The 27,999-nt window shown below is 44.9% G+C and overlaps 2 protein-coding genes across 5 annotated transcripts in view; one reads left to right on the top strand and one right to left on the bottom strand.

The window, feature by feature from the left end:
• Window positions 1-21,998, bottom strand: part of MTERF3 (mitochondrial transcription termination factor 3) — a 38,463-nt gene extending 16,465 nt beyond the window's left edge. The window contains exons 1-6 of one of the 4 annotated variants that reach the window (XM_084619197.1): window positions 21,860-21,998; window positions 16,584-16,938; window positions 13,525-13,677; window positions 11,921-12,110; window positions 2,695-2,842; window positions 1,350-1,421 (exon numbers count right to left, since the gene is read on the bottom strand). In XM_084619197.1, the coding sequence (XP_084475323.1) occupies window positions 1,350-1,421; window positions 2,695-2,842; window positions 11,921-12,110; window positions 13,525-13,677; window positions 16,584-16,914 (894 nt within the window). In that variant the 5' untranslated portion in view covers window positions 16,915-16,938; window positions 21,860-21,998. Of the gene's footprint in view, window positions 1-1,349; window positions 1,422-2,694; window positions 2,843-11,920; window positions 12,111-13,524; window positions 13,678-16,583; window positions 16,939-21,419; window positions 21,490-21,859 lie in introns of those variants that run through there. The other 3 variants (XM_084619200.1, XM_084619199.1, XM_084619198.1) reach the window with 3 other exon arrangements.
• Window positions 21,638-27,999, top strand: part of PTDSS1 (phosphatidylserine synthase 1) — a 50,602-nt gene continuing 44,240 nt past the window's right edge. Inside the window, exons 1-2 of the mRNA XM_084619196.1 lie at window positions 21,638-21,987; window positions 27,194-27,285. Coding sequence (XP_084475322.1) covers window positions 21,809-21,987; window positions 27,194-27,285 — 271 coding nt within the window. The 5' untranslated portion in view covers window positions 21,638-21,808. The remainder of the gene's footprint in view (window positions 21,988-27,193; window positions 27,286-27,999) is intronic.

Raw genomic sequence — 27,999 nt, 5'->3', positions numbered from 1 at the left:
GGGGTTTGGACCCCATTGGGAGTTGGGCATCTGAGTGTTAAAGACAGGAACGCTTCTTAAGCTGCTTTCAGTTTAAGCCTACAGCTGTTAGGGGGACGTGGTTCAGACCTGTCTGGGATTGCAGCAGGCTAGCGGGTCTGGCTCAAACCAGGCAGGGCACTGAAGTCCCAAGCTGCCAGGGCAAGAAAGCAAGGACAGAAGTAGTCTTGGCACATCAGTTGGCAGCCCCCAGGGGCTTTCTGTGATCCAACCCATCACAATACCTCTCTCTGTTAGACTGAAGAGCCCATTATTAAATATTTGCTCCACATTTAGGTACTTATAGACTGTAATCAAGTCTGCAAGATTAAAGACTATCTCACTTGCAGTCCCTGAATTATCTAGCCTTCAGGGGACTTATTTCCACAGTATTACTAGATTTAATTAGTGACTAATGAGAACTGTTTCTTCCCATCCACAAAGGTAAGGACAGCAACACTGTGTACTTCATTAGACAGACAAACTTGGGCTTTTCAAAAACATTCATTGCGACACTTTACTTGCACAGATAGGGGATTCAAAGTTCATTAAAAAGAAAGTGCTATTAATTGAAACAATCTGCTCCTTTCCAAACCTCCTCCCTCACCACACCCTTCCAGATTGACACTCCTGACCACTGGAAATCTGCCAGAGCAGCTATTCCATCTGAAAACAATAGATTTTTATTCATTTATGGATTATATGGTAATAGGATTTCTCAAATTGAGTTACTACACATCATGCTGTTGGCCTAGCTGGTGTGACAGCACAATAATTAAAGCAATACACAATTTACATTTTCAAAGGGGAAAAGTCCTTATGGAATTGCAAGTTATTTATCCAACAATTGTTAATAATGACCATCTGCTATCAGACAATAGGTGTCAAATCCACTTTTTGGCAGCTCAACTTCCCACCAAGAGAAGATCATCAGCTGCATATTTCTTGCTCCTAAATCCTCAGGGATAATTACTATATTTTTTGCCAGCTTGGGTTAAGAAAAGATAGCAGCCCAATCTTTCACTGTTTACTCAGAAAACGATACCCGCTGATGTCAACAGGACTTTTAACTGAGTAAATTACGCCCAAAAAATCCTCTAAATCCAAAATTAAAAAAAAACAAAACAAAGTGCTCTGGAGCATGTGTGCTCTGAAACCTGAATGTTAAACACCAAAACAGGTTTACCAGAAAGATCCTTAAAGTTGTTTTATATGTACATATAAATACATTACCTCCTGCATGGAATTTACGTCTAAGGAATTTTAAATCTGTATTTTTAATTAGCATAGTTATACAGTATATTGACTTCTTAGATGGTTTTTAAGCTTACCTGCCAATTTTCTTTTATAGGCTCAAGACTGCCAGTCAGTAGCCTTGGAAGACGAACTACTAAATCCCGGGTCTGTAATTTAAAAATGGGAAAGATTACTGTTATTGAAACCACAACTGTTAGAAATTCATCCATGTAAAATCAGATACATATTTTACATTCACAAATGTTTTGTTGGACTTTTACACACATGCTCCTGAATTTCAGTTCTAGTCTGAGGAAACTAATTCTTTCATTTGAAAATTCATTATGATATCTCCAGCACCAGGATTAGAGAGTCTGAAGAGAAAGGAAAAAATAAGAGGAAAAGGTACCAATAAATAGCTGGAGTCAAATTTCACCATTCGGAAAAAGATGGGATTGAAAGGTATGGCAAAACAGCAGGAAGATGGGATTAAAATAGGCCTACAGACAAAGGCATTTTGAACTCCATATCCTTTGACAGTTCTTAAGAGTTGTTCTTTTGTTGAGATAGCCAATCAGTTTTGAGACATTAAGGTGCTGGTGTATGGACTTTTATCTCCTGGTACACTTTTTATTTCTCCACCATGGTCTCCTAAAGACTTTTAGCAGCATATCCTCTTTCTACGCTATCATCATGAGACTGAAATAAGAATTTAACCACCAATCAGAGACACGTGTGACACATATCATCATGGTTTTGTACTATTTGGATTTTCTTCTCCTTCCCACCACTCTCAAGGCTCTATTCCAGTTATCTTTCTAGCCAAAGAGCAGAGGACACCCTTTGGAGGCTGATAATTAAGGAGTAGCTGTTGAATGAAGTAATTAACTCAACTCCTACATGCTTCAGAAGACTGAATGGACTGCTAATGCCTTAAAGACCATAAAGCAAGGAACCGTGCATCTAATCTGATCTCCTGTGCAACCATGCAGAGTACATCCAATAGGTTTCTGGGCTAAGTACAGTGTTACGAGTTTATGCTAGTATGGTATTTGTATACTATATGATGTACTTAAGGCCCTCATTATATTGCAGCGTTTAGAAAATGATGAAGTCAGTTGTCTTTCTTGTTTTATTTATTATTTTAGCAGTAGGATCGATCCTCAGATGCTGCATCAGATGATAAAGCTGTATACACATTTGACACTGTTCACAGATGTACTGCCTTCAGAGGCAGTATTTTGGGATCCTTAGTGTTAAAGATTCATGCTACCTACCTGGGGGAGTTAAAGTCATGTCTTTCGGCAACAGCATGAGAGTGACAATCAATAACCTTGCACGTACACTAAGTATTTTGAGGTTATCTGTGGGCACCTATATTTCAAGTCTAGCCTACTTTCACTAACAAAATACATAAGTATGTAGGGGTATATTATTTACCTTTTGCACACTTAGTCCAAGTTCTTTTTGGAAGAAACCCAATCTATTATCCAATCTTTCCACTGAAAAAGACAGTAAAAACGGAGCTCTCGAGACCATCCGTGCAACTGCTTCCTTACCAAATTTTTTTGATTTTAGGTAAGCCACTCTAGGAAAGAGCAAGAAAATCAGTGATGAACATTTATTGCCTCAATTTATTCATCTAGTTGCTCAAATTCCTCAGTGATATCTTACATGTTTTACAGATGTTTTAATATTAACATACAACCCTGCCAGAAATAATTAGGGGGGGAAGTCTGCAGTTATCATAAAAACAAAATACCATCCCTTCCAATTAACTACAAGCAAAATATGAGAGAGCAAAATGTCAATACTGAAGACAGATTTTAATTCTTTCCAGCTGTACTTAAAATACAGGTTAAAATAGTTATCTGCTTAAGTAGCAGCCTGTCTCACCGATTAAGAACGCACTAATGCACATCAGGGCACGTGGCTATGACAATATACATTGCCTTCTGCTTATTTTAATGAAATACATTTTCATTGCTTTGGTCAAACTTAAGAAGGACCTCAATACCATTCTCCCTTGCACAGTCCTATTATGCCAATATCACAGAAGTAGAAATACCATACATTGCCATGTATGGTGAAACCCTCCACAAAAAAGTTAAACACTTTTAGATCTGTAGAAGTTATTTTTGTTATAACAGATCTCTACTTTTGGTTACTGCCCCCAAGATTTAGTTATAAAACATCTGGTTGCCAGGACACAGAAAGAGTTTATCTACAGCCTTCAAAGTGGAGCAATGGGGGCAAAAAACCTAACTGGCTTCAAGACTGAGCTTGATATATTTATGGGGGGATGGTATGATGAGACTGCCTACAATGGCATGCAGCTGACCTGCAACTGCGAGTAGCAAATATCTCCATCATCTGGTGATGGGACACTAGATGGGGAGGGCTCTGCGTTACTACAGATAATTCTTTGCCAGCTGTCTTGCTGGGGGGTCTTGCCCATATGCTCAAAAAGATTGAACTGATCGCCATATTTAGGGTAGGGAAGGAATTTTCCCTATGACCAGATTGGCAAAGACCCTGGAGCGGAGGGGGGCTTTCACCTTCTTCTGCAGCATTGCCAATCTGACTTGAGTGGTGTCACCTTCTTCTGCAGCATGGGACACGGGTCACTTGCAGGTTTAAACTAGTTTAAATGGTGGAGTCTGTGTAACTTGAAGTTTTTAAATCATTATTTGAAAACTTCAGTAACTCAGCCAGAGGTTAGGGGGTCTATTATAGGAGTGAGTAGTTGAGGTTCTGTGGTCTGCAATGTGCAGGAGGTCAGACTAGATCATCATCGTGATGGTCCCTTCTGACCTTAAAGTCTATGAGTAACATTTTTATGTTTAAGAGAGGTTTATTTCCTCTCCGTCTCCTGAAATTAGTGAAAATGGAGTTCTATTTAAAATACTATATGTAGGGCCCTACAAAATTCACAGTCTATTTCGGTCAATTTTAAAATTAGTCAATTTCACAGTTTTAGATGTTTACATCTGAAATTTCAGGGTGGAACCCTGGGGGTCCCAACCCAAGTAAAGTGAAATTGACCTAATTCTTGTCAGTTTGTTTCCAATATGGTTCTAAAAAGAAACAATTTTCCTGTCACAATTTTGCTCTGCTGCACTTCTTCCACTCAAATTTGCTAGATACTGTACTCTGTTCCTTGCAATGAAACCTAGAATTCTGCAGAAACTGATGGCAGAGGTCTTCATTTTCAGAGGAAGTCTCCTATTTACCCCTAATGAATGGATTGTTCAAGACCCGTTTAAATATATCATATACTCAGAATTGCCAATCCCAAACATTCTAAAAAAAAACACACACAATGGTTTTTAAAATTTCACAATGTAAGTCAAAGGATTGTGGAGTACTTTTTCTTTGCTGTCTCTTTGGTGAGTCATTAGGTTTTATGGTTTCAAGCTTTTCTACAAAACCATGAGAGCCAGAAACTTACTTTAAACAAAAAAAAAAATTAAAAAAGTACAGCTGACATTTTCATGTGGTCACCTGACACTAAGAGCTGGGACTTTTAAGGCAGACACGAACAAGACTCACGATAATCCTGTGAGAATTGGCAACCCTGTCAGATCAGCAGTTGTATAAAGCATGTTAAAGATTCAAGTCACCATTAACAGTATTTCAAAATAAACATATATGGTGCAGCTGCACTACAGACACTGATTTGCAACTGTCAGAATTGTTATGAATTATGGAATGTTTTTACTTTTACAGTGTTTATCTCAAGTCATAAATGCCAAATCTATTGAAACTTTTGTTTTGTTTCCTGGCAACATGGGATCCATAACAATAAGACATTCCAGAGAGTGATGTAACCAATATTGTGTCCATCTGTATTTAGGGCCTGGTCTACACTACGAGTTTATGTCGAATTTAGCAGCGTTAAATCAAATTAACCCTGCACCCGTCCACACAACGAAGCCATTTTTGTCGACATAAAGGGATTAGTGCAGAAATCGACATCGCTGTTTCGAATTAAGGTTAGTGTGGACGCAATTCGACGGTATTGGCCTCCAGGAACTATCCCACAGTGTACCATTGTGACCACTCTGGACAGCACTCTGAACTCGGATGCACTGGCCAGGTATACAGGAAAAGCCCCGGGAACTTTTGAATCTCATTTCCTGTTTGGCCAGGCGAGCTCATCAGCACAGGTAACCTTGCAATCCCAGAATCGAAAAAGAGCTCCAGCATGGACCAAACAGGAGGTACTGGATCTGATCACTGTATGGGGAGATGAATCTGTGCTATCAGAACTACATTCCAAAAGACGAAATGCCAAAACATTTAAAAAAAAATCCCCAAGGCCACCATGGACAGAGGCTACAGCAGGGACGCAACACGGTGCCGCGTGAAACTTAAGGAGCTCAGACAAGCGTACCAGAAAACCAAAGAATCAAATGGATGCTCTGGGACAGAGCCCCAGACATGCTGCTTCTACACTGAGCTGCATGCAATTCTAAGGGGGCCGCCCCTACTACCCCACCCCTGTCTGTGGACTCCGATGATGGGGTACTCTCCACCATGCCTGAGGATTTTGCAGATGGGGAAGATGAGGAGGAGGAGGACGAGCTTGAGGAGAGCACACAGCACCCCATTTTCCCCGACAGCCAGGATCTTTTTATCACCCTGACTGAAATACCCTCCCAACCCAACCAAGCCAGAGAAGGGACCTCTGGTGAGTGTACCTTTTTAAATATAATACATGTTTTAAAAGCAAGTGGTTTTTAATGATTAATTTGCCCTGAGGACTTGGGATGCATTTGTGGCCAGTACAGCTACTGGAAAAGTCTGTTAACATGTCTGGGGATGGAGTGGAAGTCCTCCAGGGACATCTCCATGAAGCTCTCCTGGAGGTACTCTAAAAGCCTTTGCAGAAGGTTTCTGGGGAGAGCAACCTTATTCCATCCTCCATGGTAGGACACTTTACCACGCCATGCTAGTAGCAAGTAGTCTGGTATCATTGCATGACAAAGCCTGGCAGCGTATGGTGTTTGCTGGCATTCAAGCAACATCCGTTCTTTATCTCTCTATGTTATCCTCAGGAGAGTGATATCGTTCATGGTAACCTGGTTGCAAGGGGAATTTAATTAATTCAGGGGACATTCAGAGGTGTCCATTCCTACTGGGCTGTTTGCCTGTGCCTAAAAAGAAATCCCCCCCACAGTTAGCCAAGGGGTGTGGGGGGGGGCACTGGCACTGAGCTGTTCGCGTTTGGCTAGCAGGATCTTTCCTGATACCAGCCACACGGTGCGGGGGAGGGGTAAAGCGATCATCCCAGAGAATTGGATGGTGGGGGGGGATTAGTTTGGTTTCTGCTGCTGCACGTTAACACGAAAACTATAGCACTAAATGGCCAACTCAATGGGCTTTGCTTGGTATGGGAAAGGAGGGGCACTGCTGTTATGAAGGTTGCAGAAGTCAAAAGACTAAGGCTTACCATAGCCGCCTACAAGACGAATTCTCTTGCCCGGTACTGCGTGTGTGACCTCTAACACCAAAGCCGCAGGCACTCAATATAAGATGCAAAATGCGACCTTGTACCAAAATCACACGTGTTATGTAATGTGAATAGTGTTGTTCACTGTGAAAGAGTATAGCCATTGTTCTGTAAAATGTATCTTTTTAAATACTTCACTCCCTTTTTTTCCTCCCACAGCTGCAAATGTTTCAAGCCTCCCTCCTCCATCCCAAAGGCTATCTCAGATAAGGCAGCAAAAAAAACACACGTGCGATGAAATGTTCTCTGAGCTCATGCAGTCGTCCGGCACTGACAGAGCTCAGCAGAATGTGTGGAGGGACACAGTAACACAATACAGGAAAGCGGCCAATGAACGTGAGGACAGGAGGGATGATTGAGATGAGAGGTGGCGGCAGAAAGATCAGAGGAGGCAGGATGCAACACTGGGGCTACTGCGGTATCAAACAGACATGCTCCGGAGTCTGGTGGAGGTTCAGGAACGGCAACAGGATCACAGACTGCCGCTGCAGCCCCTGTTTAACCGTCCTCCCTCCTCCCCAGGTTCCAGAGCCTCCTCACCCAGATGCCCAAGAACATGGGGGTTTGGGGGGGGAGGGGAGGAGGGAGGCTCTGGGCACCCCACCACTCCACCCCAGTAGACATTCCAAGCAACAGAAGTTTTGAAGTGGCCTTCTCCTCCCCTCCTCCCACACCCCACCCAGGCTACCTTGTGAGTTATCTCCCTATTTTTATAATAAATTAAAAAAGAATACATGGTTTTTAAACTATAGTGATTTTATTTCCTTTGCAAGCAAGCTGTGATCAAAGGGAGGAGGGCGGGTGGCTTACAGGAAATTTAGAGGCAACCAAGGGAGAGGGTTTTCATCAAGGAGAAAAACAACTTTTACACTGTAGGCTGGCCAGTCAAGAAACTGGTTTTCAAAGCTTCTCTGATGTGCAGCGCTTCCTGCTGTGCTCTTCTAATCACCCTGGTGTCTGGCTGCGCGTATTCAGTGGCCAGGGGATTTGCCTCAACCTCCCACCCCACCATAAATGTCTCCCCCTTACTCTCACACAGATTGTGGAGCACACAGCAAGCAGCAATAACAATGGGAATACTGGTTTTGCTGAGGTCTGAGCAAGTCAGTACACTGCGCCAGCGACCCTTTAAACATCCAAATGCACACTCTACCACCATTCTGCACTTGCTCAGCCTATAGTTGAACAGCTCCTTACTACTGTCCAGGGTGCCTGTGTACAGCTTCATGAGCCAGGGCATTAAGGGGTAGGCTGGGTCCCCAAGGATAACTATAGGCATTTCAACATCCCCAACAGTTATTTTTCTGGTCTGGGAAGTAAATCCCTTCCTGCAGCCATCTAAACAGACCAGAGTTCCTGAAGACGCAAGCGTCAAGAACCTTTCCCAGCCATCCCACGTTGATGTTGGTGAAGCGTCCCTTGTGATCCAGCAGTGCTTGCAGCACCATTGAAAAGTACGCCTTGCAGTTTATGTACTGGCTGCCCTGGTGGTCCGAGGCCAAGATAGGGATACGGGTTCCGTCTGTAACCCCTCCACAGTTAGGGAATCCCATTGCAGCAAAGCCATGTAGTATGACCTGCACATTTCCCTGACTCACTAGCTTTGACAGCAGCAGCTCAATGACTGCGTTGGCTACTTGCATCACAGCAACCCCCACAGTAGATTTACCCACTCCAAATTGATTACCAACTGACCGGTAGCTGTCTGGCGTTGCAAGCTTCCACAGGACTATTGCCACTCGCTTCTCAACTGTGCGGGCTGCTCTCATCTTGGTATTCATGCGCTTCAGGGCAGGGGAAAGCAAGTCACAAAGTTCCATGAAAGTGCCCTTACACATGCGAAAGTTTCGGAGCCACTGAGAATCGTCCCAGACCTGCAACACTATGCCGTCCCACTAGTCTGTGCTTGTTTCCCAGGCCCAGAATCGGCGTTCCACTGCATGAACCAGCCCCATTAGCACCATGATCCCTGCATTGCCAGGGCCCGTCCTTTGAGAGAAGTCTGTGTCCATGTCCTCATCACTCTCATCACTGCGCTGACTGCACCTACTCGCCCGGTTTTGCTTTGGCAGTTCTGGTGCTGCATATACTGCTGGATAATGCACGTGGTGTTAAATGTGCTCCTAATGGCCAAAGTGATCTGAGCGGGCTCCATGCTTGCCATGGTATGGCATCTGCACAGAAAAAAGACGCGGAACGATTGTCTGCCGTTGCTCTGACGGAGTGAGGGGTGACTGACTACATGGCTTACAGCACCCCGTTCTCCCCGACAGCCAGGATCTTTTTATCACCCTGACTAAAATACCCTCCCAACCCAACCAAGCCAGAGAAGGGACCTCTGGTTAACAAAGGGGGTGGCTTTACATCAAGGAGAAACAAAAACAACTGTCACACAGAATGGCCCCCTCAAGGATTGAACTCAAAACCCTGGGTTTAGCAGGCCAATACTCAACCCACTAAGCTCTCTCTTCCTCTGGTATTTCAGGCAGGACTGAATCTCCATTATAGTTTTCAAGGTGCCCGACAGACCTCACCAAAATGATTGTTGGCCGTTGATTTCACGGAGGGAAGGAGGGAGGGAGGAGCAAATGAATACAAAACAAATCTGGTCTATTTCTTGTTTTGATCCACTCCATCTATCTTTTACATCTTTGGCTGGCAGCAGACGGTGCAGTAGGACGCCAAGCCATCCACATCTCCTGGCTGCTCGGCAGAAGATGGTGCAACAGGACTGCTAGCCTTCCTTATTTCCTGCCTGCCTGGCAGAAGATGGTGCAATAGGACTGCCTGCAGGACTAAAGAGAATGACATTGTTGAGTCACTTCTAATTTATTCCCTGCGCCCATGTCTGCCCATGCGCTCCTGACCGACCTTACCGAGGCAGCCAGGAGCATCTCAGACACAATGAGGATGGTTTTCAGGCCTATTGCACCGTCTGCTGCCACAAGGCAATGGGTTGCTACTGCTGTGTAGCAATGCAGTACCACATCTGCCAGCACCCAGGAGACATACGGTGACAGTGAGCTGAGCGGGCTCCATGCTTGCCGTGGTATGGCATCTGCACAGGTAACTCAGGAAAAAAGGCACGAAACGATTGTCTGCCATTGCTTTCACAGAGGGAGGGAGGGCCTGATGACATGTACCCAGAACCACCTGCAACAATGTTTTTTGCCCCATCAGGCATTGGGATCTCAACCCAGAATTCCAATGGGCAACAGAGACTGCGGGAACTGTGGGATAGCTACCCACAGTGCAGCGCTCCAGAAGTCGACGCTAGCCTCGGTACTGTGGAAGCACTCTGCCGAGTTAATGCACTTAATGGAATTAGAGCATTTTGCGTGGGGACACACACAATCGACTATATAAAAACGATTTCTAAAAAACAACTTCTATAAATTTGACCTAATTTTGTAGTGTAGACATACCCTGAGAAACGAGCACTGTCTGGTTGGATCACGTCATAATGAAGGCATGGGATAATAAGCAGTGGCTGCAGAACTTTCAAATGCACAAGGCCACATTCCTGGATCTGTGTGCAGACCTTGCCCCAGCCTTCCAGCACAGGGAGACCAAAATGGGAGGTGCATTGACAGTGGAGAAATGAGTGGCGATCACACTGTGGAAACTTGCAACACCAGATTGCTACCAATCAGTTGGTAATCAATTTGGAGTTGAGAAATCTACCACCGGGGCCATTGTCATGCAAAACATGCAGGGCTATTAATAGAGCCCTGCATGGATACAAAAATGTGTATCCGCATCTGATCTGCGATCTGCAAAAATTGTCCATGGATATCTGCATCTGCAGATTTGCAGAGCTCTACTTACCATGGCTGGGCTGAGGCTCCAAGGCACCCCCACGCTGGAGCCCAGTCAACAGAGGGTGTGGGAGTCTCAGACCCTCCACCTGCCCTCAGCCGGGCAGGTACACAACCCGGGGCTGCTCTAAGCCCTCCCCCCAACTACAGGAAGGTGGAGGGTCCACCGCAGCTCCACACAGCAGCCAGCCCAGCTCTTACTGTGGCCAGGCTGCAGCTCCAAGCCACCCCCACCCCGGACGGAGCCAGGTCAGGGAGAGTTGCACTGCGGGGAGCCTGGGTGTCTCCACCTGCCCTGCGCAGAGCACCTGGGGGCAGGGACATGGGCTGGGTGCTGCCTGAGCCCTCCACCCAGGGAGGGTGGAGGGATCCAGGCTCCCCAGAGCTGCCGGCACAGCTTTCCCCAACGCAGCTCTGGCCAGAGGCAGCTCGTAAACTGCAATTCTGCTAGGTTTAGCTATATCAGTCTAGAGAATTGAGTAAGCCATCTTAGCAGGTGGGCATGACATACAAATCAGGCTCCTGGAAAAGGTGCGAGTAGCCCAGACCTTTCCAGCTTCTTCATTTGTTTTCTGTCCTCTGCTAGTCAGACTCGCTCCCACAAAATAGCCAGGTAGAAGAATTTTGTTGTGACTTAACTGCAGTTTTTCATTCTCAGAATAATTTCAAGCACATGTTCCCACCTACCTAACTGTCACAGTTGTAGGGTTCCCAGTCCAATAAATTTTTTTGAATTTTTATTCTACCTTTCTGAGCAGTGGCAGACTTAGATCTATGTGACTGTAGGATTCCAACTCCCAGGGGCCCGCACACCTAGCCCCCACAATCCCGATTCCCCTCCTTAGTCTGGACTGACTCTGGCAACAGCAGCCTGCTGCACAAACCCAGTTATAACTGCATCTCTCTGCAACCTGTTTAGAAAGCTGCACTTCCTCGCTGCCTTATTTCCTGGTTCATGTAGAGGTGGCAGACATCAGCAGGTGTCGATCCCACAACCAGGTGGGGCGGCAGAAGGAAATCTGAGATGGGAATGGTGGGGGCACAGAAAGGCATGGGACAACCAACAGGTTTGTAGCACAGGTGAAAAGAAATTGGGTGGCTATAGATGAGGAGGGAGGCATTTTCTGTGGATTTTCACTTAGAGCCCTGCACACCAAGCACCAGCCCCACATTTGAGATTTTAAAGCATTTACGTGTTAGACCTAACAAAATCCCACTGTAATATTTACCTATTTTATAGATGGGTAAATCGAGGTAGAAGGGATTGGATTTATGTGATTATAGTTAGCAGGCATAGGATTTGGGTCATGGGCATGTTTCATGAAAGACCTACCTTGTCTCTAGCGCCTCCATGTCTACAGCAAGAATGTATGGATTTTGGGTCAGGAATGGACCCAGCTGATTATCTTCTACACCCACATCCTTAAGAAACAAAAGTCTTTTTCTTATATCTTTTTCAAAATCCAGTCTCAGTAGGAGTTGGCCTGCATTTGGACGTTTTTCCACTTTGGACAAATCAACTCCTACAGCAAATAAATCAGACACTACTTTAGTTGAATACTTAGTTAAATGAATTATGAGGAAGAGATTCATAAGAAACATAAGTACATGCTGCACTGCATGTATGAAGTCTTGAATACAACTTTTGTGCATATAGCCAAAATATTTTGATTGCTCAAGATATTGTGGTCACAATAGCTTGTATATTCAGGAGAGAACTGAGATAAAACAAGCTCTAAATTCTTTCTAACCCAAATTTTAGTAGCAAAATTCAGACAGTTTAGTTTATTCTTTGAAGAAAAAGACAGCAGGTTTCAGTATTGCAATCAGAGAAGTTAAGCACAGTAAGATGCATTTCACACCATATTCTGAACTGTGCAATGTGCAGGGATCTCATTTTGTTTGCTCAGAGGTACGTGGAGGTGGTTACCTCCCAACTCTTTCTTATATGGGCACAGTAATGAGAGGAAAATTTTATTGCAAAGTGTCTTTGGTTACCAACACAAATAGCTCTCATTATTAGACTGTTAGCCAAAGGCAATTCTAATACAAAACCCACTTGCCCCAACAATCCAGCAATTTACTTTTCTCTGGGCTTTATTCCACACTAGAGTGTATAACTTTTTGTCTGCGCTACTGTGTCATGCACTAAGTGGCCTGTATGGACCCTGCTGCCACACACAAAGTTCCCTAGCGTGCTTTGTTGTAGTCCCATTTCAAACAGTACTACGTGAATACACACTAGAGAAATTTTAGTTCGTGGCAGCAGGGCCTACACAGACCATTAGCACATGGCACATTAGTGAGGACTAAAATCTACAACTGTCTGGTACAGTGTAGACATCTCCCCTCCCACAAGTCATTTTTGTATTCCATGCATTTCTTGCACTTGAAGACGGTTGGAGGAAAAAGATCACCTTGACTTCAGGCATCCTTCTTTTTCAATTTAAGGTATTTTTTGAGAGAGCCAGGATATTCCCCATTTCTCCCGCCCTGCCTCTTTTAATTCTTCTCACTTCTAGGGCCCTGCATGATGGTAACTTTCCTTCCTACCCAGGAGAAAAAGTTGCAGCTTCTCCACAGCCAGTTAACATTTCTTCAGTGAGCCCAGAGGGATGGAGGCTACTAGAGTACAGCAAGGTGTTCCTTACCTCCAGGAGCTGCAGGTGATGCCCTCTCAGTGCTCCTAGCTAGATCAACAGCTGAGGAACACAGAGTCTGTCCCAAATATACATACATTGCTGGTAAACCACATAAACAGACTCTACTTGTGTTCACTTGTCCTGCATCTCTCCCCTCTATCTTGGATTGTGCATTGCTACACTTATAAAATTATGATTTGCAAGTTTACTGCTAAATCAGTAAGATCAAAATATAAACTAAGGAATACTCAACACACCAAGCACAAATATTCTGCCTAAACATCATTACACTTACCCAAAAGCACTAATTTGCTCAGAGTTTCTGAACGATCAACATAATCTCGAAGTGTGAAAGAACCAAGGGGAAGGGGTGGCTCAGCTACAATCTGCACAGCTTCTTCTTCAGAGATCTCCTCCAAAGCAGATGAAGGTGGTGTATCTTCCCAAACTAGAAGCCATTAATAAGAGAAGTGTTAATAGATTTTCTTGACAAACTGTTACAATTTCCAGTACCTTCCCAATCGGTCTCAAGAACTAGAAATTAAAGTAATTTCAGAATATGATTTTACTTATGTTGTTGCTTTCACTTGTTTATGGCATTTCTTCTGTGAGGCAACTATGATTACCAGGAAACATAATTAGCTGTAATGTGACAAAATCAAAGGACCGATTCCTTCCCTAGCTCAGCCAGGACTTCCTGGATTCCTGCTAATCCTGCAAAAGCTTTTTTGAATGCTTATCTTTAAGCATCCAAGTGGTAATATCATGTGCTTAAAACGAAGCATGTGTGTAAGTGTTAGCAGGACTGGGACTTTACAGTGCAACTTGGGCAAGTCCCTCAATCTTTGCTTCAGTTTCCCCATCAAATATAGATAATATCAGATCCCTAGCTGGTGAAGCACAATTAATAGCTGGAATGTATGTTAAGGTCCTTGGATTGATGCTGCTGTAGCAATATCACCAAAAAGCTTCCTAATAGTGAGATCTATTGAATTATGTAGTAGTCACTCAAGGGAAGCGGTAAAAGCCACATCGCGGTAAAAGCCAATTGAGACATTTAAATTTATGAAGTCCTGGAGAATATTAGCACATCTCTTTGGAACAGCCCTGTAAGGTAGAGAACTACTGCTATCACTGTTTAACAGATTAGGAATTTAGATACAGAAATAATGACTTATCCAAGACTGAACACAAAGTCTATAGCAGAGCTCAGAACTGAAACTATACATCCTGATTCCCAGTCTAATGCCTTAACCACAAGACAATCCTCCTCACTTCTGGCTGATTTTTTAAAACCTACTCGTTACAGTAATTTGAGGTCTGTCTTGAAACAGGTTAGAAAAACACTTCTCTCTTTTTTCCATTTTGTACACTTGACAGCGTATTTCACATACTTTGTTTCAAAGTTTCTCCAGTTGTGTGGATCTTTCACACAGCAATAAGGGAGAAACCTCTTTCCTGTTATTTCTTAAAGAAATTAAAACGGAAAAACTACAAAACTGGCAGGGACATTCGGGACCAGTAGAATCCCTGAAACTGTATCTTTTAAAAAAAAAAAGAACATCCATTTAGTAGATGTGAAATGGATGGTGTCCCTCTAACAAGGCTTTATATGTCAACACTTCAATTTTTCCGTACTGATAGTTTTAGTAGAAACATCCAGCTAGCATGCATAGCCAGTGTGGCTAGACAGAATAAAAGGTAGAGTAATAAATTATATCATCCATCTGCCACTGTCACTGTAGAATTGTTCCTCATATTTTCTCATACTTTGTAGAGTCTATTTTTAAATGCCCTAAAAGTTGAGATATGGCCTCTAGTAACTCTATTCCACAGTCTAAACAGAGCTCTCGCTGTTATAGAGTTTTAGATGATTTTCCAGCAAAAGTTTCTTTTTTCTCCACTTCATCCTAATATACTGGTCTGCATTTCTGGGACCAATTCAGCCCTGGCATAAACAGACAAAACTCCATGGAAGTTGGAGTACCTCACAGACTGGTTGTAGGGCTTTAATTAATGTCTACAAAACACAAAGTCCTGGTCTATGCTAGAAAAGGTACCTGTTGCTCAAGAATACATATGTGAGTTGCACATTATATGGGTCACTAAACAGCTTGCTACACTTCCACCTATTTGCACCTCTGACTGCAGAATATCAGTTTTGACACACTCTGGATGAAAGCTGACTCATCTAAACCAGATTTACACACACTTTGCACTACAGTCACAGAGGACCCAATCCTTCTCAGTTGTACATGGGGTTAGCTGCAAGTGTAGGCCAGACAAGTCAACACAGTGTAGGAAACTCACTTTTTCTAGCATTCCCCATTTGCAGAAGGAGAAAATGGTTTGTTAAAGGACACAAAAGGAGTCCTTGACAGAACCAGACTAAAACTCAGTTTCCTGGCACTATGCTCATAGCCCACCTCTCGGCTGTGCGGAAGAGAGGCCTGTAAGCAGTATCTAAAACAGTTTAAATGGATTAGTGTGTTTAAACGACTGTTTTAACACACTAATCATTTAACATACGTTATGAGTGATATAAAAGGGTTAAAACAATCTCCAATATCTTATTTCGCAGTTGCAGGTAAATGCTATAAGAAGAATGAAGTGTTCTCACACTTAGTACTTCCATAGCAATTTTTCTCCATACATATTAAAAGCCCTTTTCAGTGGTTGTTTTTTATTATCCTTATTTAGGGGTCAGGGCACAGAGTGGTTCAGTGGCTTGCCTAAGGTCACACAATGAGTTTGTGGCACAATGGAGAAGAGAATTCAGGTCTCCTTACCACCAGTCTGATATTCTGATAAGACGACTAAACTTCTGACTAGATTTAAAAGCAATCAATACGGTTCTGGATCAAATACTTGTCTTATATGACAGAAATCCTATATTAATACTAAGGTTCAAACTGAGTGAAACTTGTAAAGACTGTCCAATGAGTTAACAGCCAAATGTCAAGTTTAAAGCAGGATTTTCAGTACAGAAAAATAGAAGTTCTGACATCATGCTGCCAAAATGAGAATGCTTAGGTGGACACTGGTAAGATAGGCTACACAATAAAACGGCACGAGCCCTCATCACAGAAAAGCAGAGGAAGTATTGACTGAGATGAACGAGTCAAGTGAGACAAAACGTGGGATATGCTGGCTAGAGAGTGCATGAACTAGTAGCTGTGGGACATGAGGAATACCTAGAAAAAGGTGGTTTGAGATGCTGAAGGAGGACGTGAAAGTTGGTGTCCGCTTGTTAGATGCACTGGACAAGAATGCTTGGAGACTAAGAGCCAATGACACCGAACTGATGGGACATTGTGGACTTTAAGTTAAATTCAAGTTCTTAAAGTTTCTTACCTTCATATAATGTTTTTGTATCTGAGCTGGGTATTACTTCTGCTTGCTGCTGGTAGTGGTTTACTGGAGAATGTAAGTTACTTTCTGAAGAAACAATCTGTCCATTACTTAAGTTGGTGGACTGTAAACGGTTCCCCAAAGATACAGATCTGTAGGTCTTCAATCCACGCTGAAGAAAGTGATTATCAGTGCACAGGAAAGATAGAACTGAAAGCTTACGCAACTGCATCCACATTCTGTGAGTTTTTCTCAGTTGCTGAACAGAATTAGCAACACTACTTGTTTTCACTGACAAGTGCCATATGCTTATCTGCCGAGCCCAAAAAGCCATCTTCTACATAAATATGGTTCCCTGCTAAGAAAAAGGAGCACTTAATTATAAGGAGAAAATGGTCAGGAATAAAGTAATGCATCTCACTGTTCACACAAACTAGGTCCAAAGTTTAGGAAGCGGCTTTATCAAAATTAAAGCAGAAGTAGGTCTGTGCTATCTAATGTCATTCAGCTGCCTTGTGAATTTACAAATGTGATATCCTAGAAAATACATAACTGAACAATAAAAATTTAAAAATCTTCAACAGACATTGTTTGCATTAAGTGTGTTAATTCTCAACAATCTGTTTATGAAAAAAGAATCAGGGCACCACAATGTCAAGTCTCTTCATGGGCACTGCCAGACTGTCCTTTGGTTCTGTAAAAAGAAAAGGAGTACTTGTGGCACGTTAGAGACTAACAAATTTATCTGAGCATAAGCACATAGCACAGGGAGGTCCTGGTCCAAAACTGAAGCTCCTAGGTGTTATGCTAATACACATAAATTGATTACAACAGTAACACATTTAGTCTGAAAAAAGAAAAGGAGTACTTGTGGCACCTTAGAGACTAACCAATTTATTTGAGCATAAGCTTTCGTGAGCTACAGCTCACTTCATCGGATGCATACTGTGGAAACTGCAGAAGATATTTTTATATACACACAAAGCATGAAAAAATACCTCCTCCTACCCCACTCTCCTGCTGGTAATAGCTTATCTAAAGTGACCACTCTCCTTACAATGTGTATAATAATCAAGGTGGACCATTTCCAGCACAAATCCAAGGTTTAACAAGAACGTCAGGGGGTGGGGGGGGGGTAGGAAAAAACAAGGGGAAATAGGCTTGAATAGAGACTGGGAGTGGCTAAGTCATTATGCAAGGTAACCTAAGTTAATTGTATCAAATTTGCAAATGAATTCCAATTCAACAGTTTCTCGCTGGAGTCTGGATTTGAAGTTTTTTTGTTGTAATATCACAACTTTCATGTCTGTAATCGCGTGACCAGAGAGATTGAAGTGTTCTCCGACTGGTTTATGAATGTTATAATTCTTGACATCTGATTGTGTCCATTTATTCTTTTACGTAGAGACTGTCCAGTTTGCCCAATGTACATGGCAGAGGGGCATTGCTGGCACATGATGGCGTATATCACATTGGTGGATGTGCAGGTGAACGAGCCTCTGATAGTATGGCTGATGTTATTAGGCCCTGTGATGGTGTCCCCTGAATAGATATGTGGGCACAGTTGGCAACGGGCTTTGTTGCAAGGATAGGTTCCTGGGTTAGTGGTTCTGTTGCGTAGTATGTGGTTGCTGGTGAGTATTTGCTGCAGGTTGGGGGGCTGTCTGTAGGCAAGGACTGGCCTGTCTCCCAAGATTTGTGAGAGTGTTGGGTCATCCTTCAAGATAGGTTGTAGATCCTTAATAATGCGTTGGAGGGGTTTTAGTTGGGGGCTGAAGGTGATGGCTAGGGGCGTTCTGTTATTTTCTTTGTTAGGCCTGTCCCGTAGTAGGTGACTTCTGGGAACTCTTCTGGCTCTATCAATCTGTTTCTTCACTTCCGCAGGTGGGTATTGTGGTTGTAAGAATGCTTGATAGAGATCTTGTAGGTGTTTGTCTCTGTCTGAGGGGTTGGAGCAAATGCGATTGTATCACAGAGCTTGGCTGTAGATGATGGATCGTGTGGTGTGGTCAGGGTGAAAGCTGGAGGCATGTAGGTAGGAATAGCGGTCAGTAGGTTTCCGGTATAGGGTGGTGTTTATGTGACCATCGTTTATTAGCACTGTAGTGTCCAGGGAGTGGATCTCTTGTGTGGACTGGACCAGGCTGAGGTTGATGGTGGGATGGAAATTGTTGAAATCATGGTGGAATTCCTCAAGGGCTACTTTTCCATGGGTCCAGATGATGAAGATGTCATCAATGTAGCGCAAGTAGAATAGGGGCGTTAGGGGACGAGAGCTGAGGAAGTGGTGTTCTAAGTCAGCCATAAAAATGTTGGCATACTGTGGGGCCATGCGGGCACCCATAGCAGTGCCGCTGATCTGAAGGTGTACATTGTCCCCAATTGTCCTTACCCATAACTATTTTACATTATGGCCCCTAACGCCCCTACTCTACTTGCGCTATATTGATGACATCTTCATCATCTGGACGCATGGAAAAGAAGCCCTTGAGGAATTCCACCATGATTTCAACAATTTCCATCCCACCATCAACCTCAGCCTGGTCCAGTCCACACAAGAGATCCACTTCCTGGACACTACAGTGCTAATAAACAATGGTCACATAAACACCACCCTATACCGGAAACCTACGGACCGCTATTCCTACCTACATGCCTCCAGCTTTCACCCTGACCACATCACACGATCCATCGTCTACAGCCAAGCTCTGCGATACAATCGCATTTGCTCCAACCCCTCAGACAGAGACAAACACCTACAAGATCTCTATCAAGCATTCTTACAACTACAATACCCACCTGCGGAAGTGAAGAAACAGATTGATAGAGCCAGAAGAGTTCCCAGAAGTCTCCTACTACAGGACAGGCCTAACAAAGAAAATAACAGAACGCCACTAGCCATCACCTTCAGCCCCCAACTAAAACCCCTCCAACGCATTATTAAGGATCTACAACCTATCTTGAAGGATGACCCAACACTCTCACAAATCTTGGGAGACAGGCCAGTCCTTGCCTACAGACAGCCCCCCAACCTGAAGCAAATACTCACCAGCAACCACATACCACACAACAGAACTACTAACCCAGGAATCTATCCTTGCAACAAAGCCCGTTGCCAACTGTGCCCACATATCTATTCAGGGGACACCATCACAGGGCCTAATAGCATCAGCCACACTATCAGAGGCTCGTTCACCTGCACATCCACCAATGTGATATATGCCATCATGTGCCAGCAATGCCCCTCTGCCATGTACATTGGGCAAACTGGACAGTCTCTACGTAAAAGAATAAATGGACACAATCAGATGTCAAGAATTATAACATTCATAAACCAGTCGGAGAACACTTCAATCTCTCTGGTCACGCGATTACAGACATGAAAGTTGTGATATTACAACAAAAAAACTTCAAATCCAGACTCCAGCGAGAAACTGTTGAATTGGAATTCATTTGCAAATTTGATACAATTAATTTAGGCTTGAATAGAGACTGGGAGTGGCTAAGCCATTATGCAAGGTAGCCTATTTCCCCTTGTTTTTTCCTACCTCTCCCCCCCCCAACATTCTTGTTAAACCCTGGATTTGTGCTGGAAATGGCCCAACTTGATTATCATACACACTGTAAGGAGAGTGATCACTTTAGATAAGCTATTACCAGCAGGAGAGTGGGGTGGCAGAAGGTATTTTTTCATGCTTTGTGTGTATATAAAAAGATCTTCTACACTTTCCACAGTATGCATCCGATGAAGCGAGCTGTAACTCACGAAAGCTTATGCTCAAATAAATTGGTTAGTCTCTAAGGTGCCACAAGTACTCCTTTTCTTTTTGCAAATACAGACTAACACGGCTGTTACTCTGAAACCTGACATTTAGTCTGGTTACGAGCATGCAATTAATATTGTATCTTGAAAGACAAGGCAGCTCCCCCTAGCCCAACAGGTACATTGCTCTCTTAGGCTATGGCTACGGTAGAGAGCTTACAGCAGTGCACCCCCAACGCAGCTACATCAAGGGGAGAAGCTCTCCCGTCAATGTAGCGCAGTCCACACCAGTGCTTAGGTCAGTGTGACTTATGTCACTGAAGAGGGGTGGCTCATTCACATGCCTGAGCGACCTAAGTTATACCAAAGTAAGTGGCGGGGCAGACACACTACTACGTGTTCCTGCTCTCAGGCAGGTCCCAGAGCTAGGACCCTGCCAAGGGCTCCCAGGGACACATGAAGTAGGAGCACCCAGCAGACCTATCATAGAATCTCAGGGTTGGAAGGGACCTCAGGAGGCCTAGAGATAAGGCAGCGCTTAAAGTGGTCTGAAAAAAAGCAGGAGGGCCTAACATAGCCCCAGTCAAAGTAAGGGGTCATGCACAGGAATCAAACAATGCACAATTTCTTGTATTACAGAATCCCATGCAACCGTTAGCTCATAAAGCTCCTTACAAATACTTATTGTCACTGTTTCTAAGCGAGACAACAGGCCGCGCACAAGTAATTAAAACCCCAGACATTCTAGGACTAGCGGGTGCCTGGCTGGGGGCGCAGGCGACGCTCAGACCGTGCCTAGGGTGCTGCCTCTGCCCCCCTGGCGCGTCCGTGTCCGGAGCCCGGTTCCGAGCCTGACCCTCCGCGGGGCTGGGCTGGCGGGAGCCCCGGCACGGTCCGTGCCCCTGCGGCTTCCAGCGCGGCTAGCCTCGCCCCCAGACACAGGCCCTAGGCCGCTCAGCGGCCGGCGGGCGGGCGGACTGACGCCTGAAGCCCGCAGCCTGCCCCGTTCCCAGCGCCCCCTGGCCCAGCTCCAGCCGCGGGGCCCAGCCGGGTGACCACGCCGGCGAGGGTCTCACCTGAGGCGGCGGCGAGGCCTCGTGCCGCGCCGCTGGCTCCTCCCCCCGTCGCGTCGCCTCGCCCCGCCCCCTCCCGGCCGGTCTGCGCGCAGCTCCCCTGCCTCGCCCGCCCCCTTCCCTCACACACTGCAGAGGCGCTTCCTGCCCGGCCGAGACCATCTGCCGGCGGCGGGGGGTTGATACTCTCCTCCCTCTCCCCGCGCGGCCCGGCCGCTCCCTCCTCCGTGCAGTAATTCCCCGCCCCAACCCCCCCGCCTCGCCGGGGCCTGGTCCCAGCGCCCGTTTGGTGCCGCGCGCCCAGGCCCCCGGGCCGGGAGAGCGCTGCTCCCTCCCGCAGCCGCCGAGCGGAGCAGGCGGCCGGGCCGGGGCGGGCGGCGGCGCGCGGGGAGATGGCGTCCTGCGTGGGGAGCCGGACCCTGAGCAAGGACGATGTGAACTACCGGCTGCACTTCCGCATGATCAACGAGCAGCAGGTGGAGGACATCACCCTGGAGTTCTTCTACCGGCCCCACACCATCACCCTGCTGAGCTTCACCATCCTCAGCCTCATGGCCTTCGCCTTCACGCGGTGCGCGGGGCGGGGGGGCGGGGCGTGGCGGGGGAGGCCCCGAACGAACGGGGGAGAGGGAGGGGCGGGGGAGCGCCGGGGCAGGCTACTGAGCCAGGCGTGAAGGTTGCCGGGCTCGGCGACAGGCCAGTAGCTCAGTGACTTGTGGAGGCGCCGCCCAGCTGGGGGACAGCCACACCGGGGCGGGTTGGTCCCCACCAGGCGCCAGGTTTTCCTTTTTTAAAAAAAATTGAGCTGTTATTTTGAACATGGCCACAGAAGGACTGGAGTTTGCCCCCCCCCCCGCCCCCGGATGCTGTCAAGGCATCCCTACCAAGTATTACTCCTGTCCATAAATACCATAAAGAGAAGGTTGTTTGTTTTTGTTTTGTTTTTTTTGCCTTTGGAAAGCACCTGACTGCAGCAGGACAATGCATCCTAGACCATCATACTAGGGCTTTATTCAAACTGGCATTCATTCACTTTGCCTGGTGTTTTTTATGCACAATGTAAATCTGAAGTACAATCATTTGGGTTTACTGTATGTTTGGTTATGTACCTGAGATCTTCATTACTGAATACATATTTTGTGTCAATCTCTCAAATTCAGATTAATTAAAGTGCTGATACCGTAGATAAAGACAAGGCATCTCTTGTGATAGTGATACCAGTCCCTTTTATCATGACATAAGACAGTGCTGTTAAGTCTCTTGTACGTTTCTTTTTCCTATTTCTTGATGAAGAAGGTAGTGTGCCAGGGAGAGGGGGTGGTGTGTGTTTTGTTACCATACTCACTGGTAAATTTATTCACGATTAGTGAGAGTGAGCTGGAACAGATCTTATCAAACCATAGCTGTGTCTTCAAAATTTGGTCTAGTAGTAGTATCAGGTAAGATTTTGTTTTGGCCTTTTTCAATAAGCTTAATTACAATGTGTCTTATAAAGTATTATGTCTCTATCAATATATAGAGTATCAGGTACTAGAAATGATTCATATCCTTTTTTTAAAAACAAACAATCAAAAAAGCTTGCTGTCAGTACCATAAAGTCTAACTCTGATTTTTTCAGTGTTGTTTAGTTTCCTACCATGATTTTGTAAACCGTCAGTTGAAGTCTTCATTGAAGTCAAACATAGTTCTCAAGCAGTCATCTGGGACTACACCATTTCTTGTGTAGCATCACATCTTTTGCTTATTGAACACTATTGTTTTATGCAGATCTCAGATGAACCTGGGAAAAGATCTTCTGTTGGATGCAGCAGCCAGATCCATCCTTAGTTTTGGGAACCTGGTAGTGGTTCTTCATTAGGATCTCAGGAGACAGAGGTCACAGTCCTGAAGTTGGCAGACCAGGGTGGAGCTAGACTTCAGAGAGGGGTTGCTTCAGTGTGGGAAAGCCAACAAAGTAAATTTGAATGGGTGTTTAATTGCCTAATTTGCCTATTTTAGGCTTTTGTAATGTATCTGTCACCTAAATATTCAGGGCTGCTGCTGCACCTGCCTTGTTTTTCCTTTTGGATAAGCTGGTCTCTGGCTTCCCACCTCCAAATCTGTTGCTATCGCTGGGATTCCTATTGACTATGCTCCACTGTTTCCCTTTCCTCCTCTGGGGAGGAGGATATGGCTTTCATTTAACTGAGAGGCAACCAACAAAGAGGCAAATGGCAACTGAGGGACGGCTGCTGGGGGCACTCCTTTGTGAAGCACACACAGCAGCACTTAATGGAGGTGACAGGCTGTGTTTTAGTAAAGCAAGAATAAAATGCAGGACTGTATTCTCCAAGCCCCACTCCCTCAGCACCTGGACACCCCTGCCCAAGCCACTTGCATCCAGCCCCCCTTCCCCTGCTGAGCCCCAACCACCTTCACCTGGACCCCCTGCAGAGTCCCATTGCCCCTGAACCCATAACCCCCCAATAAGCCCCTGTTCATCCAGATCTCCCCACACCCAGAGTGCCCCACACAGAATCCTATCCCCACACACTAAGGCCCTTCACTCTTGGATCCTGCTGGGCTGAGCCTGCTTGACCCAACCTGGTGTGCCTGGTATGGAGGGGCAGGGCCACAGGGTGTTTCTGGGCAGGCCCGGCCCTTGCACCTGACCCTGACATAGTGCAGCCTCTCCGCTGAGTCCATGTGCTGGGATGTGCGGGGCTTTAGGGTGATTTCCCACCTCCATGCAGCCAGTGGCCTGTGTTCCCCACTGCCATGCTGGAGCCTCCACATTTATTTATCGACAAATAAAATTTGCAGAATTTTAAAATGTTGTTTGCAGAATTTTTATTTTTTTGGCACAGAAGTCCCTCAAGAGTACATTTTCTTATTATTGTTTGTTGTGACAGTCATTTTGTTTCCCTGTGCCTGCACCTTCCTCTCAGGATTCCCAGCAACACCTCTTCCAAACAAACACCATAGTCTCTCTTCTAGCTCAGAAGCAGTAACCAAGCTGTAGTTTTTTCTTTCCTGCCTCTGGCAGGGGGACAGGATAAACATTCTTTTTAAAAGTGTAACTGTATTAATCCCAAAATGAACTAACTAAAGCAGCAACTTCTGGCTTTCTTAATCAAGGCTTTGACTATCTAGTATGCAGTAAGTAAAGAGGATGTACAGAGAGAAAGATGTTAAAGATTAATCACAATACTCAGGATCTTAGAAACGTGGGGTAGGGAGGTAGAGTCTGATCTGTTCATGTAGTGACCAAAAAAGAAATCAAAATGCTTTATAAGGCTCAGAAATCTTGATCTGTACAAAGCCAAATGTATTTGCTGCTACATTAGGCTTAACTTAAGTGATTTAGTCCACCCTTCTCTAATATATGTGGCTAGGTTGCACTGAATTATGCAGCAATTTTACTTGATTATTAAATCATTCAGTAGCTTTCATTTTTATGGAAAACGTTCTACCAGACATTACTAAGTGAAAATAATGAATGTACACTGTTATGTGAATTTGTAGCAGAGGACTACCTCCTCTGTATGCTGGGCCATTGTGAATCTGTGGGTCGGCTGTACTAAGACAGGGCAGCAGCTCTGATCAAGGCGGAACTCCTGGAGGAGCACAGGGAGCCCAGTGCTAAGGCAGAATTCCTGTTTTTTAGCTAGTCATGGAATGACTCTAAGACATGCATGGGTGGCACTATAACCAGGAAACTGACACTAGTAAATCTCGATAGAACAGGGGGAAGATTAGAGAAAGGTCACTGGCATGATGCACTTTAGAGAGACAAGGTGAATGAGGTAATATCTTTTATTGAACCAACTTCTGTTGGTGAGAGCTTTACTCATATGTAGGACCCTGCCAAATTCATGGTCCATTTTGATCAATTTCAGGGCCAGATGGTTTTAAAATTGGTCAATTTTACATTTTCAGATGTTTACATCTGAAATTTCAGGGTGTTGTAACCATATGGTTCCTGAGCCAGAACGGGTTGGTGGGGGGGTCACAAAGCTGGTGGGGGGGGTCGCGGGATTGCCACCCTCAGTTCTGTGCTGCCTTCTCTGAAGGCAGCAGCTGTGGAGCTTCCTGCAGCCGGGGGGAGATTCCCGGAGGTCGAGGTGGGTCTGATCTCCCCTGGGCTGCTGGGAGTCTTCAGAGCTGGTACAGCCATGAGCTTCCTGCAGCCAGGGGAGGTACCCAGACATGGGTCTGATCTCCCGCTGAGAGCAGCTGTTCAGGGGAAGAGGAAGTTCTGTCCCACCCCACCCCAGCAGCTGGAGCCTGGTGAACAGTAGGAGCCCCGAGCTGGGGCGCCCCAGCCCTGCCCCTCCAATAGCTAGATTTCATGGGGGAGATCTGATTTCACAGTCTGTGACGTGTTTTTCACGGCCATTAATTTGGTAGGTCCCTTCACATGGCAGCAGCCTTCCCATGGCAGACCTGACCTAGCCAGGGCTCAGAAGCTTCCCGGGTAGAAAAGGCTGCTGTGGTACTCCACTGTAGTGTAATGTATTCTTCTTCTTTATTTGTATTACCATAGTACTTAGGAGCCATTGTCATAGACCAGGACCCTAACATGCTAAGAGCTGTACAAACACAAAACAAAAAAACCTGTTCCTGTCCCAAAGAGCTTACAATCTAAGTAGGAGATTATGCAGCACTTTGGAAGAGGGGAAAATTATATGTCCCACATTCAGAGCCGCCCCTTGGGTAGGGCGAATTGGGGCAACTGCTCCGGGCCCCACGCTTTAGAGGGCCCCGCAGGCCAGTACGATTGGCCGGTGCAGTCAGTCCCAGAAGAGATGAATCTGTCACTTCCGCCCCAGGCCCCACCCACCCCCTAGGGATGGCCCTGCCCACATTTATAATCATGCATCTGAGGCTAAATGTTATTGCAAACTGTAAAATACAGTACTATTTCCTCACTGATCCCATCCTGGCAATTATTGTGGGGCAAATTATACTGCTGCAGATTCATTTTTGAACCATCCTGAAATAAGATACCCTTATTTCACCATGCACAGCTTAATCCATTGTAAAACTAGAAAGAAAATTTGACGCTAAAAGGAAAGGAAGAAATAATGGAATATATTACTGTGCATTGTATATTGGTACCTAGATACATTCATGATGAGTACCTAAAAATATTTAGTTATAAGCAATAAGATTTTAATCTTCATAGTAATAATTAAGATGTGCTATATCAACTATGCTTGTATTTGAGTTATTAATAATTGATGGTTACACTTACTGATTTTGTTATTTAAGGCTCCGAGAACTGACTGAAGAAGAGAGAACTTATTTGCAAAAGCCAGATCTATTCTGAAATGGGTGGATCTCCCATGTAAACTAGGTGGTACTCTTAGCTATCGGAGAAGGAAAAACAGCTAAATCAGGCTTGCCAGGATTTCCTGTCAAGATATTCACACTCGATGCTTAGGTCTATCCTTTGGCTATAATATAACAACAACCTTTCTCCAAAAAAAGAGGAATAATTTAAGCCTTGTTATTTTTACTTTGCAGTCAGTTCTGACAATGGCTAGAAGCTGTACTCCTGGCCTGGGTATATTGATTTTATGTTTAGCTTTGTTCTTGTATAAATGGATGTGCAAGGGTGTCAAGTGAAACCATTCAGTGCAGTTACTAAGTTAGCTTCTCTTATTGATTGTGAACCATCATTGATTTTCAGTGCTTATTTCCAAATGTATTTCATTAACCTGGCATCTAGAGTGCCTTTTCTCATTGTCCTCAAAAAAGTCATGTTACTAAGTTGATGATGTCTGTCTTTTCAGGAATGATTCTATCCCAGAAGATAATATTTGGAAGGGTATCCTCTCTGTGGTTTTCTTCTTTCTAATCGTTAGTGTTCTAGCTTTTCCAAATGGTAAGTATATTGATGCTTTACCTTTATTTCACATGCATATTTCTTTTCACTTGTTGCCATTTACTTTCTGAGATGGAAAGAATTGCTTGCTTGCTTCTTCAAGTGATTACTCATGTCCATGCCATGTTAGGTGAGTGTGCCCACCACATGCACCGGTGCCAGAAGTTTTTCCTCGGTGGTATCCATTGGGGTACCCTGGTGCCCTCTGGAGTGGCGCTTATTTGCACTAGTATAAGCCCCCCACCGCTCTCAGTTCCTTCTTACTGCCAGTGTCTGTGCTGGAATGCTCCCCTTGTTCTAGCAAGCAGTTTCTATTCAGTGGTTCTTTGAACTTTTATGTAAATTGTTGTTAGTTAGTAATTAGTTTACAGTTCTTAATAGCTAGTAGATTTTAGCGAATAGTCCCCTGAGGGACTTAGCCCAGGAACGGGGCATGCCCCATTCCCCGGGCTTTAAGCCTTGCAATCGTTTTAAGGAACCCATGCCAATCAGCAATCCATACCTAAGCTGTTTGAAGTGTCTGGGTGAGTCCCATATCCATGAAAAGTGCTGCATTTGTAAGGGATTCAAGCCCTGGACCAAGAGGGAAAGAGACATTAGACTTTGCGCGCTCCTCATATCAACCAGAATATCTTCCTTCCAGTGTTCTATCTGAAACTTCACAAGACCAATGAGGAGAGATGCGATGTAAGGTGCACCATAGCTTTCTATTTG

Source organism: Lepidochelys olivacea (assembly GCF_965140295.1).
Source record: "Lepidochelys olivacea isolate rLepOli2 genome assembly, chromosome: 2".
NCBI classification, from domain to species: Eukaryota; Metazoa; Chordata; order Testudines; family Cheloniidae; genus Lepidochelys; species Lepidochelys olivacea.
This window is presented reverse-complemented; position numbering and strand designations above follow the sequence as displayed.